This window comes from Vigna unguiculata, chromosome 9 (genome assembly GCF_037176805.1).
Source record: "Vigna unguiculata cultivar grain cowpea cultivar isolate G323 ecotype 2 chromosome 9, ASM3717680v1, whole genome shotgun sequence".
In the NCBI taxonomy this organism is placed as follows: Eukaryota; Viridiplantae; Streptophyta; class Magnoliopsida; order Fabales; family Fabaceae; genus Vigna; species Vigna unguiculata.
Window position 1 is genome coordinate 27,999,523 of NC_140800.1, and position 11,360 is coordinate 28,010,882.

Genomic DNA, 11,360 nt, shown 5'->3' on the forward strand with positions numbered 1-11,360 from the left:
TAAAAGTATTTGTACTTATTGATTACATTACTTCTAGATTTGTATACTAAATAAAGCATTTGGGAGCACCGGTCTCTAACACCAAGATGACATATTCTGCTAACAAAAAAGAAGTTTGTCATTACCTTCTAATAGAATTTAGCAATTTTCATTTTCTTTTATGTACTGCATCCACACATTTGACACTAGCACTCCCAGATTCATTTATTGTCAGTCTTATCATAAATTTGGGTGAAACTCTTCACTTAAAAACATCAAATATATCAATGATACCAAAACATAACAAGTACTATCACAAAAATTATTATTTTAAATGAAGAATTTTATCAGAAATGGTAAGAGGAAAAAAATCAAGAATTTAGAATGGTGATTAATTTAATAACAAAGGAGCAACTTGATTCTATTCCCTATAAACATATAGAAAACACAACTTGAATCATTCATTTCTTTAGAATTTGATTTAATTGGGATACTGAAATCTCAAAAGTCATTTGTAAGCTTAACATGCTTCATTCTCATTCCTATAGACTTGGAAGAACAAGTCTTGATGTTGAAGTATGGAATGTACAGGGATGAGGCAAGGAAGCACCTCCAAAAACTAGGTAAAGCTCCGTTTTTAAGTATTTGTCTTGTGTACATGCAAGTAACCAATGTGAAGAACCATGAAAAAGGCATATAACAGAGCAATGAAATTCCTTCAAATAAAACACACAAACCAACTAATATGACAAGCCATATCACCGCACCAACAAAAGAAACAATCATCAACTTCCAAGCAATAACAAAAACCATAGTCTTAATTTTCCAACCACACATCACAAATTCATGCTCTAAGAATCTTACATTTTCAATATAGCACCTTCTTCCAACATTGTCTCTCCACTGGGTAGTGGAGAGAAATGGCAGACTACATTGTTTATTGATATACATTTGGGAAAACCAACTCCTCTCTCAATCTTCCTCTTCACATTCTCATATACATTTCTAGTTTGCCTACACAAACAACACCTATTAATAAAATTATGTAAACATAAAGACAAATAAAAAAAAATAAAAGATAACATGTACACAGGTTAAAATATTAGACAATGTCCCCTCTTATAGAAATAAATATAAGTTTACTCTCTAATATATGAATCGCATTTCTCACAGATGTCCACAATCATGGCCTTAGGTTTACATTCCAAAATAACAAGCTTACAATAAACCACAAATGTAAATAATTCTAGTTGTCGGGCATCCGAATTCAGGGTACATGGCTCCCCTGCCATGAACAATTGATTAAACTCCTTCACCATTGAGTTACGAGTCAATAATTTCCTTCACAATTGGTTTTCACTGTACTACAACTCAACAATTGCTTCAATTTTTGTTGTTGTTGCTATGTCATGCTATGCAAGTACCTATTCACGCGACTTAACTCTTGCATTAATTCTACATCTCACTCTCTTTCTCCACACATACTTTGACTCTCTTTTACAAGCATTGTATAAGAAAAGTCCCAAAATTATTTTGACAACAATTCCAAAGAAGAGATAATATATTTGTATTTTGATTAGCTTATTAGGTTAAAAAAGTGTTTACATTAAAGATAGAAAGCAAAGTAAAAATAGAATCATTGCAAATCAATTGTGAGCCCTAATTATCCAATCGATCTAAGTTCTCAAAATTAACACATAAACTCGCATCCTAAATCCATTGCATAATGTAAAGAGAAGGAGATCGAGAGATTGGAGAGAGCAAGAGATCGAAGAGAGGGGCAACCTAGCTGGACTTCATCTATAACTAAGAATAAACCTTGTCAAAAATGCAACAAAGATTCAAAAAATCTCTACTAGCCTCATCGGAGATGAGAAGCTTCGTCATTAAATCCCAAAGGAAAGCACGTAATAGCCTGAAGAAAACGACAAGCGGAACTGAATAAGGAAATAATCTAAAACTGATAAACTTATGTTCTGGATTTGGTAAGTAAGACCCATTTTTTTCTTTCTTTCTATCTCCAACGTTTTGGCCTTGGTTTTTATTTGGGAGCCCTGAGTCAGTCCACTTAGTACCCCCAAGACCCCCTCCCAACCCCTAACTCTCTCATTTTGTCTCATTCACCAAAAAAAGTTCTCACTCTTCCTCTTAGTGTTGAAATAAGAGTTATGCTAGGGCAGCTGCAAAATTCCCCTTCCAGTTAGCGGAAACCATCTTTCACCACGTAAGTTGAGCTCTAAAACTCTATCCCTTCATTCTTCTCTGTTTGGTAGCTCTAGTTCCATGTGAGTCTCAATCGTGGTCTCATTCTTATCTCCCATAGTTCTATTTTTTAGCTTCTTAAATCTGCTCAAGGTCTTGGTGCTCCTCCCTGAAGGGTTTCTTGTGTTAGTTCTCAGTTTTGAGGTAAGGGAAGCTAAACTTTAAAACCTTTTTTTTAGTGTCTTGCATGTTTTTGGTTTTGAATCATGCTTAAAATGGTGGTTTGATGTTCATGGTTGTGTTTTTTAAGTTTTGTTGTTTAGATTTTGGGTTTTTTGCATGTTGAAACCTGTGGAAATTTGCTATTCTAACTTAAGCGAGAATTTCTAGCTTAAGCGAGATCAGTCTAGCTTAAGTAAGAACAGTAAAATTTCACTTTGCTCTTTGTTAGAATTTTAGCTTAAGCGAGACCAGTCTAGCTTAAGCGAGAATTTCTAACTTAAGCGAGATCAATCTAGCTTAAGCGAGAATTGTTGCAGAATTTTAATTCCTTACTTTAACTTGTGATTGACTGAGTTAATGTTAAAAATATGATGTATGAAGCTATGCATGAATGAGGTGACATTTATATTTTCTTGTAATTGATGTGTTTGGTGTGAAACGAAACATGACTTGATTGGTTGGTTGGGCATTGACATGAGATTATAATGCTTGAGATAAAATGTGGATTTGGTGTGAGAAACATGGACATGGCATGAGTGGACGTAATTCCATGAAACTCTTGGCGAGATTTCATGGTGGTGTGGTTATATAGGAGATGTTTAGATCAAAGAAGGTATTCTGAACTCTGATAATCGTTCACGCTCATATAGAGTAGAATGATTTATGTGGTGAGAGTGGCAGGAGGTCCTAGTTTCTAGCAGGATAATGGCCTTAGATAATCATGGATTAACCTTATGTGTGGTTGTGTGATAACTCCTTGTGTCTAGACTCTGCAGAGTTTAGAAACCAACACACGTGCATACTTCCTTTAGAATTCTATATCAATGCATAATCTGGATAATTGAGTTTGAGAGTATTGCATTGTTTGCCTTCACATGCCATGTGTGTTTATTGAAAAGCTTGTTTAAAAATTTGCTTGTATACTTATATGATGAAAATTATTTTTATCTCTAGCTGACCATTTTTTCTTTGTGTCTGTTCTCTTGTTTGACTTTTTCCTTTTTGCGATGATCACCAAATCTTTTATGTGAGCACATGTGGAGACTCTTGGTGATTGTGATGTTGGCAGGGGAGTTGTTGTGTAGTTAGGCTTCGTGGATCCTTTATAGCTCATTATTAAGCATTTCTCTTTGTGTATTGTTATTTTGTAGTTTCTTGCTCTGTGAGCAAATTTCCAATTTAATCTAATATGTGATTAGTCTATGGTTAGGACATTGTGATGTGCCTTTGGAGTATTCCTTTGAGTATACTATGAATGACCGCAATGGTTGATTCTTATATACTTTATGTCAATTTCCTTTTTTCTTTATATATACCATATACATGCAGCATTCGTTAGAATTATTCTATTCAATTGGGACTTTACATGATAAATTAGAAAATAAAGCACCACGTGAATAATGGTCTGAATCATTCTAACGGTTAAAATATTAAAATAATATATAAACAATTATAGTGGTTAAAATAAACAATCATAAATAACAATTTTTTGAGCAGCTTATTGAAAAAAAAAAAGTTAACCGTTAATAAAAAGTTTTTTTAGTGATTATTTATAATCATATATTTTAAAAAAATGTTACTACAGTAAATATAATTTATATATAATAAGAATTTTAATAAATGTAAAAAATATGTTTACTAAAACTAATAAATCTCGCAGGGAATGTTATTATATAATTATTAATATAAATTAATAATTTATAATAACATTTATTCAACATATAATAACACTTTTAATAATTATGATAATAGAATGTTACTAAAAGTAGGGAAAGTGTAATAATCTTCAGTGACCTTTTTAAAAATGTTACAACATTATTGTTAATATTATATATAGTAACATTTTTAAGAAAATGTAACTATAATATATATATATATATATATATATATATATATATATATATATATATATATATATATATATATATATATATATATAGTAACATTTTTAATAAATGTAAGTAAGCAAATATTACTGTACCTCACATATGTTGTAGTGTAAGTCTCCATGAGTTCAACTAAAAAAGATACTAGTTAAGAGTGATGCTAAAGTTATTATATAGTAAGATTGGACGATATCAAATGGAAACCAAGGAACAAAGTAGAGTGCAAACGGAAATAAAAATAATGGAGAAATTTTCCTCGCTTTTCTTTCACTGCATATCACAATAAGGGTGTATTAAGAGAAAATCACTTTTTCAAAAGTGTTTATTTTGTTATAATATAAAACTTCAATGTTATCTTGCAATGTTTTCAGTATTTTATTACTACTTAATCAATTAAAAAGAATTAACTTCAGTTTCCATTTCATTTTGCCTTTCACTTCGATTTAATCAGTCACAATTATCATAGTTAGTTTCTACATGAATTTTAAAATATCTATGATGAAACAACACATCAAATCAAAAGACAAATCTACAACCTAAGCAAGCAATTGTTGCTAGTTTTGAATGTAGATTTCGCTGTAGTCAAATAAAAAAGCAAAACACGTACGAACAAGTAAATGTGGTATTTAAAGGTTTTTAGAAGGTTCCATGGGAAGAAAAACTGTGGTTTCTAGAAACCAAGTTAAAAAGAAAAAATGTTATAACACTTGCACCTGAAACTCACAAACCTCAGGTCATGACACATAATCTGATAACATAATTACAAGTAATTTGTAAACTGAAGCAGATGTGGTTTCCTTTTTTTCCCTCCCATCTCCATACTCACAAAGACTGAATGAGAAATCACCAATTCCTCACAACAGCTTCTTCAATAATACCAACTCCAAATGTAGACAAAAATGAAAAGAAAAGATAAAGATCCGGTTGTGAAGAGATCATTCACTAAAATCAAAGCTTCCACTGTGAGAGCTGCTGCCATTACGACTATGCAAGGAGAGGCCTCTCATGTGGCCAGACAAATTAGAACCATCCTTGTTTTCCTGAAAAAACTTCTCCCTCTCGACATGCTTTGCAGGTGGTGGTGGAATTGCCACATGATTAGAAACATCACCGTTCTGTTTCGGCCGTGGTGGTGGTGGTGGTGGGATCACGACAGGCGGAGATCGAGTGTCAGCTTCAGGTGATGGCAGGATGACAACAGGTGGAGATCGAGTTTCAGCATGTCGAGATTGTGGCTCTATTGAGAGTGGTCTTATTAGTGGACGATTGAGTCTCTCCCCAAGTAAACCCAAGGGAGGGTTGTCTGTTTCTGTCTCCTCATCTTCAGGTCTTGCACAAGCCTTTCCCTTACGTAATCTGGAAGGAATTAGCCATACAGAGATTAAAGAATTTGGAAAATTCAGTATCATCCTACATTACAAAAGTGTAAGAAATTGAATTCCAAAAGCAGGGAAGGCACCTTCGGACTAACTGTTCAGGCTCCTCTTCTTCCTCTGCTTCCTCATGGTTGAACCGAGTTGCTGTTGCTGTAGTTCTGCCAGCAAGAAGGTCATCATGTCTTGTGAGAACTTTCTGAAGTTGCTCATTCAATTCAATTGCCCGAGAAACTATCCTTTCATCTCTGCAAAAGATCAATGCAAAACCAGTTTAAGGAACAGATTAACCATATAATGCTAATAAATAACTGGGTTGTGCATGCACAAATATATAAACATTAGGAAAATTACAAGGAAAAAACTTCTTGCTAAAGGTTATTCCAGTCTAGGATGAATGTCAAACGAAAAATCTTAGATTAGAGCTACCAATAAACTAGAAGCAAAGGCATCGAAAGAAATTAATAAAGAGAAAGTTGAAGCAGCCTACCGGGAAGCCATCACAAGATGCATAACCCTTTGCTTTTGAAAAGAACATTGTTCTACAAGGTCAAGGGTGAATTCATCCCTTGCTCCCTACAAAAGAAAACATTTACAAAGCAATATTTAGAATGGAATTACTTTTAGATTCTAAAACTCACTCTCGGGTTGGGAGTCACCTGAGGATTTTGAGCATCAACAGCATCCAGGACCTCTTTTAGTACTTCTAATGCATTGCTAGCCTTTTGAATAATGCTACAAAGGACATGTAAATTTAAATGAGATATGAAGAAAGAGTTTCAGAAAGAACTTATCAAAAAAACATTAAGGAAAAAAAATCACCCAAAAGAAGATTTTGAAACTACTACCTCTCATCATTCATTTCATTTGACGACATAAATATTCATATTTGGATAAATCTTTTTTATCCCATTTTCCATCTATATAACTAAAGCAAATAATCCCTCTTGCTATAATAAATCATTTGAAATATTCATCTACAGAAGGAATTTTAAAGCTATGATCAATCACAAATTTACTAAAACTGAAGCAAAAGTCACCTAGATTCAGGGACAGTCTGGGAATCAGCTTGCGGAGCAACTGCTTCATGTCTAGGTGCAGCCTGCTCCCTGTTTGGTACATTATTAGTCCTGCTAGGTTGTGAACTAGGATGGTTTGATTGGACCACTTGATCCCTTTGAGAAAACTGCACTCCGGCACTCTGAAAAGAATAAAACCAATGTCATGATTTTGTTTGTGTTGTTCAAAGAGCACATTAATTATAATGACAGGTACAGGAAAAACAAATAAATTAACCGAGCGATCATTTTTTTTATAGCAACTACTTGTATTATGTACAAAAGGACCAGAAAAATTACAGCAGTCAATACTTTAGGAAACAAATAAAGAGAAGTTAATTAACAATGGGTGACACTGGAAATGCTTACTATCCACCATATCATGCCTCGAGCTCTAATATATAATAATATCACGATCAATCATGCCCCTTTTGATACGACCAAGAGTGTTTACCATCATGTCAAAAGCTTAAACTGCAAATAGAAGTGCAAATCTAGACCTTAAGCTTGACCACAGTTCGCCCTCAAACTTTGAGATAATTACAAACATGTATGAACCTAGGATTTGAACCATCATTAGCTCTAAGACAAAACTATTGACATGTTGTAACACTTTGGATCAGATGCAATCCAGTACTTATTTAAGCTATTGAATATGGATCTCAGCATTGAGCTTTACTCGAAATTAAACATATACCTGTGCTACCTTCTACACATGCCATTCCCTCCCTCTAAGAAACAGTTTGCCTAAGAACCTTGAAATGAGTAGAACATATCAAACTTGAAATTTGTATGTGTGAGCTCTAATACCAAATGATATGATCAATAGTCCTTACCACCATACTAAAAGTTTAAGTTGTTAGCTAAGGCACAACTCTCACATATAGTCAGAGGCAGACTTGTTCTATTTATACCGTCGAACATGGGCCCAAAGGCTGAACCTGATGTACAAACCCAACATGTACTCTTGCGACCCTTTGGGCATATCACCATGGCACAAAGTTCCTTTCCCATTTAGTCATCACAATGCACACTAAACTATATAAGCAACTACCATACTATAACCTGATCATAATTACCGGGAGTCATCACTTAGCCTCATATATCCAGTTTAAATATGAACACAAAAATTACCCTTCAAATAAGCAAGTAAAACTTCAATTGCTGCCAATTGAAAAATGACTGCTAGTCTCTTCTTATACTTTTAAAATTAGAGTTAAAATAAACTTTCTTTGCCTAGTCAACAGCCTAACTACAGCTTATTAATCAAATGAATCCAGATCAAAACATAAGACTGTCCTAGGGTTTTGTACGCAAATTTGTACCTACCACCAACTCATAATATGCATTATAATACTGTGGAAACTTTCCAGACGCACCACCAAGGGATGTTTGTGTGGCATCTAATAGGAGAAAGATCCTCTCCCTCACAGGCAAATCAGACTGCAAACAAAGAGCAAGAGAGAATAAAAAAGTGAGGTTAAGAAAAAATGACAATGCTAGATAACAGAAGTCTTTGCAGTGAAAACTAACCTTTTTCTTCACAATTTTTACTAGAATGGGAATGATTCCAGTATCAATCACCTGCTCATGAATATGCTCTCCAATATTGTTCATCAACATTTCCAGCAACTAGAAAAGCAAAATAGATCAAAGATGGTTAAGTACAACACTACAGAACAGGAAAGCAAGAAATGTAAATATTTAACTCAAGAATGTCAAATAACCAAGATTTTCTGCATCAGATACAATGGAAACTATGTGGTTTCAAACTGTCTCTATACAAGTTTTTCAGCATAGGTTAAAACTTTTAGAAATTCACACAGAATAACGAGAAACTAAATTCATGATAAAGTCATTATACTCACCATGACAGCATAAAGTTGAGTATCAGGGTGTTTACTTCCTAGTCTCTTTTTTATAGCTTTGACAACATCTCTAGCTTGCCTGCATATTCAAAAGACGTGATAGTTAAAAACAGAAACAATGGATGGATTATCCTGACAATCCTACATGTTCATCTATGTTCATAATCAAGCCCAGATAGGGTGAACAAGAACCATGAACTTAATTTGAATTGTAAATTAAGAGCTCATTTGGATTTGATCATTCTTTTTAAGACTTAGTTGATTCTTTTTCTCAAAACCTCTCCAAGATTTCAATCATAAGTACTAGTAGGTTTCTTGATAGAAGAAACCGATTCAAAGATGTTTTCACTCACAGAAAACACAAAAAAACACCCTCTCAGAACTGTATATGCCTCGTTTATTTGTTTCTCAACAGTCATACAACAAGAACACTGTCAAGGGATGATGTTTCCCTTCTCACAGGACACTAAGAATCCTGTTTATACTCTCAACATACCAAAAAACGTCCCCCACAAAAACAAAACCCACAAATATATAGTCTTCTTATTAGGAAGACTATAACCTCCTAAGCTCCTAACCAACCAACTATTTGTTTTATTCCTTCTTACACAGACATTTAGTTTCCTTACAGATACTTTGAACACAATGTAAGCAAATGTAACCACACACTACTATGGCGGGCATAAAATATTAGTCATTAGCCAACTAATTGAAGGGTTACAACTTTTCCTTTTGAGAAAAAAAAAAATCGAATATAAAAAGGTGCACCTAGAATGAAAAATAACTTATTCCTAAGAACCCAGCAATCAATTTCACCAAGACCAGAGAAAAATGATCATTCATAAGGATTATCCTCCAACATCAAACACACAGTTAGCCACTTGGCAAAGCTCAGGTGGCAGTGGTAAAGATCATAGGTTCGTTTCCTAAGCAAAGAAAGAAAAAACACACACATTCACAAAGTTTCCTTAGTCAAAATCTGAAACATAAAAGGTTATATATTAACAAATTTAAATGAGTTTAGTCTCATGTGATACAAATATACCATTGGCACCAACTGTTCATTCACATTGTTCAATCAGAAACAAGCAACATTGAATAAGGTTATAAAAGCATTTTGGTTACCTTCTATCATGAGCAACTAGCTCACAGATTTCAATATTTTTTGCCCAATCAGTTTCAGCTAGTTTCTCGCTTGTTGCACCATTGACTAGCTCAGCTGCCATCTTTTTCTAGATTTTAATCTAAAAATAAATAGAATATAAAACGTTAAAGGTATTTCAGAAGCAGAGGCAATCAGGCAGCAAAAAGTTAACAAAGTTTGACAATTTACCAGCTATTGCTAGAGAAAAATAAACAAAGCCGTCTGATAGAATTTCCAAAGGATACCGTAAAATTCAGATTTAAGACATACAAATACAAATATAAAGAAAAAACAAAGGATGGCTTTAAATAATGAATAACAACAGTTGAAGACAAAATGATGAACCAACTCTTTTTCCATATGAATAGCTAGACAGGAGAGCAGAAAAACTATAGTCAAAACATTCAGAAGAATTTAGAGGCCAATGGTTTTTCCATATATATAATTTACAATAGAACATTATAGTGTCATTTGATCTCTTGCAGTGGAAAAAAAGCTTCGCTTGTTGTCGCTGTATGAATAACAAGATAGAATGTAGAGTATCTCTCAGATCTTTGAGAAGCCATTATCACATAGTTTTAGTTAAAAGCTAGTCTTTAAACAAGTTAAAAATTAGAGATTCATATCAAAAATTAAACAACTCAAAAATTACAGATTCATATCAATCAGACCGTTAACCATCATATCATCATTTACAACATATTTGCAGAGAAAAACATACAGATAATAACTGCTATGTCAACACTCATAATTTGAAACAGTATCAAATCACCTTCAAGAAAATTAACCTCAGTCCAAAGTGAAAAATGTCATCATGTCACAATAGCAATTGAAGTCTGAAAGGGTATGTCATGAACTACCTGCAAAAAATAAAAAAACATCAAGAGGACGAAAATTCAGAATACATGACTCAATTTCGGTTTCATAAAAAAAAATGCATTGAAGAAAATAAGCCAAAACTACAATCTGTATAACCCTTACTAACCAAAGAAAGAAAGAAAAAAAAAAGAAAAAGTTTATAGTCCAGAAGGGGCAAAAAACAGGAAAGGATGAAATGAGACAGTGAACTATGAAATTAAAATTACTGTCCATTGCTCCCATCTTTTTTCCCTCGTAAGCATGAACATAATGGGTATCATAATTAAGCACAAAAAACAATAATTGCTGCAGCATCCAACTGAATCGCGATACAACTTAGACTGGTCTCAGATCTGAATTAAGGCACAACAACAAAACCCACAACTCGAAGAAACACAAACGAAACTCAAGAAGAGTGAAAACCTTCTAAAAATGAAAACTTTGGGGAGTTCGATCTTATGGGGTGAGAGTTAGCACCTGTGAAGACGGACACAACGATAGAGATGACGAGGAAGAAGGCGAGGAAACACTGATAGGCCCTAAAGAGCTTCAGCATTTGATTTCACAGAAGATCAAGTGCCAATTCTCTTACTTTTTCTCTTTTTTTCTTAACTTTAACCTTTTCTGGAATATGATGATAGTGAAATTCGCATGTGGGGTACTGTATTTTAAGGTTGTGAACAAATTGTTAGCTTGCAGAAAATGAGGTAAATGTATGTAAGAGAGGGAATTTGCGTATGAAGTTCAAGCAATTATTACTTACTAGTGAG

General features: G+C 33.6%; 1 protein-coding gene across 2 annotated transcripts; it reads right to left on the reverse strand.

The window, feature by feature from the left end:
- Positions 1–4,893: 4,893 nt before the first annotated feature.
- LOC114164626 (TOM1-like protein 5) lies at positions 4,894–11,293 on the reverse strand. Of its 2 annotated transcripts, none has more exons than XM_028049361.2 (11): positions 11,068–11,293; positions 10,505–10,592; positions 9,714–9,832; positions 8,589–8,667; positions 8,254–8,352; positions 8,050–8,163; positions 6,703–6,863; positions 6,322–6,397; positions 6,153–6,238; positions 5,749–5,910; positions 4,894–5,645 (listed from the first exon to the last, which is right to left on the reverse strand). In XM_028049361.2, exons 3-11 carry the CDS (start codon positions 9,812–9,814, stop codon positions 5,225–5,227), a joined length of 1,299 nt encoding a protein of 432 aa, XP_027905162.2. In that variant the 5' UTR covers positions 9,815–9,832; positions 10,505–10,592; positions 11,068–11,293; the 3' UTR covers positions 4,894–5,224. The 2 variants fall into 2 exon arrangements, with proteins under 2 accessions (XP_027905162.2, XP_027905163.2); XM_028049362.2 differs by having other exon boundaries at positions 11,014–11,275.
- Positions 11,294–11,360: the final 67 nt, after the last annotated feature.

Coding starts and splice junctions, on each gene's coding strand:
- LOC114164626 (XM_028049361.2), bottom strand. CDS start 9,814: ATGGCAGCTGAGCTAGTCAATGGTGCAACAAGCGAGAAACTAGCTGAA. Junction 8,353..8,588: donor CTCAACTTTATGCTGTCATG/GTGAGTATAATG, acceptor TTGCTTTTCTAG/TTGCTGGAAATGTTGATGAA. Junction 5,646..5,748: donor CCTGAACAGTTAGTCCGAAG/GTGCCTTCCCTG, acceptor AATTCCTTCCAG/ATTACGTAAGGGAAAGGCTT.